Consider the following 1,266-nt stretch of genomic DNA (forward strand, 5'->3'; position numbering starts at 1 on the left):
TAGATATAGTATATAATAAGGTAGTACCTACTCCTCTATAAAGGCTTTAAATATTATAGACGTAATAAACCTTAAAAGATAAGGTAGCTAAGGTATCTATTAACTGCTAACGCTAGTAGAATACTCTACCTCTCTAACCTTTTAAGTACGCGTGCTATACTATATATAGTCCCTTCTAGTAACTAGCCGTACTTCCTATTACTAGTCCTTTTATTTACTGCTAACTTGTTAAAAAATATAAGCTGCTCTACTACCTAGCTCTTTTATATACTAATCTAGGCATTATAGAGGGGAGCGCTCCTTTACGCCGCCTAAGCTGTAACCGCCTTTTATAACTAGGAAGCTCTCTTAAGAGTACGGCAGACAGTTACAGTAGAGACTTAAATATTAAATTCGTTAAATAGGAAAGTCTATATCTTATCTAAATACGCTATTAGCTAATCTTTAAGGAAGTTAAAAAGGCGCTGCATAAACAGTAAGTAAAAAGCTTAACACTATAACTGTATATATTACCATTTCTTAGTAAGGTAGCAGAGCTCTTAGTCGACCTTAGACTATAGTAGGAGGCGCGTACAGTTCGCCCCAAATATTAAGGTTTAATTGTATCTTGTAAATCGTCTTCTTGGCCACCTTTACTGCAGCCGCAATAGTCGCTATATCCTGATTGGCTTTAATGCGAATCCTAATTCTATGAATAACTTCATCAGGAAGGCGGCGACCCATATTAACCTTAATTGTGGTAGTTGAAATTAAAAGAATTACCCCTTATACGAATTTTGGTGGGGTGCAATACGGCTCTTTTAGCTTGGCGATTTTTACCGATCTTTTGCAAGCGACAATATAGGGTCCGGGAGGTTCGGTGTCCCCCCCCCCGTGCGCGCAGCAGCGGTGGCATCTAATTTCGCTTGAGCTTCGCCTAAACTAGTATGTAGAGCTAGCAGGAAGGGGTGTAGTACGTGGTTAGGGCTTGAACCACGGCCCACCTCGAATTCGGAGCTCTGAGCTCGATTTTGAAGCTATTCTAAACTCCTCTCCCCTACCAAGTTGTAATATCACCTCTAGATCTTGGTGTTTTACCCCGTTGCCTTCCTTAATATAGCTCTAAATTGGGTGACTAGCAGTACGCCATTAATTTAAATCCTTCTTATAGCCGGCGCCGGTATGTATATATATGCCCGCGTTTAGAGCTTATATTAATAGGAGAAAGAGGCTTTATAATACCACGACTTTTGGTGACGGAGAGGAGTTCAGAATAGCTTCAGATTG

The 1,266-nt window shown here is 40.0% G+C and overlaps 1 protein-coding gene across 1 annotated transcript; it reads right to left on the bottom strand.

The window, feature by feature from the left end:
- Positions 1–549: 549 nt before the first annotated feature.
- On the bottom strand, positions 550–723 carry K441DRAFT_574299 (uncharacterized protein; the record flags this gene model as incomplete). Its single annotated transcript, XM_067644094.1, has 1 exon — positions 550–723. One exon carries the CDS (start codon positions 721–723, stop codon positions 550–552), a length of 174 nt encoding a protein of 57 aa, XP_067501127.1.
- Positions 724–1,266: the final 543 nt, after the last annotated feature.

The sequence above is a fragment of the Cenococcum geophilum genome (assembly GCF_001692895.1).
Source record: "Cenococcum geophilum 1.58 unplaced genomic scaffold K441scaffold_38, whole genome shotgun sequence".
NCBI classification, from domain to species: Eukaryota; Fungi; Ascomycota; class Dothideomycetes; order Gloniales; family Gloniaceae; genus Cenococcum; species Cenococcum geophilum.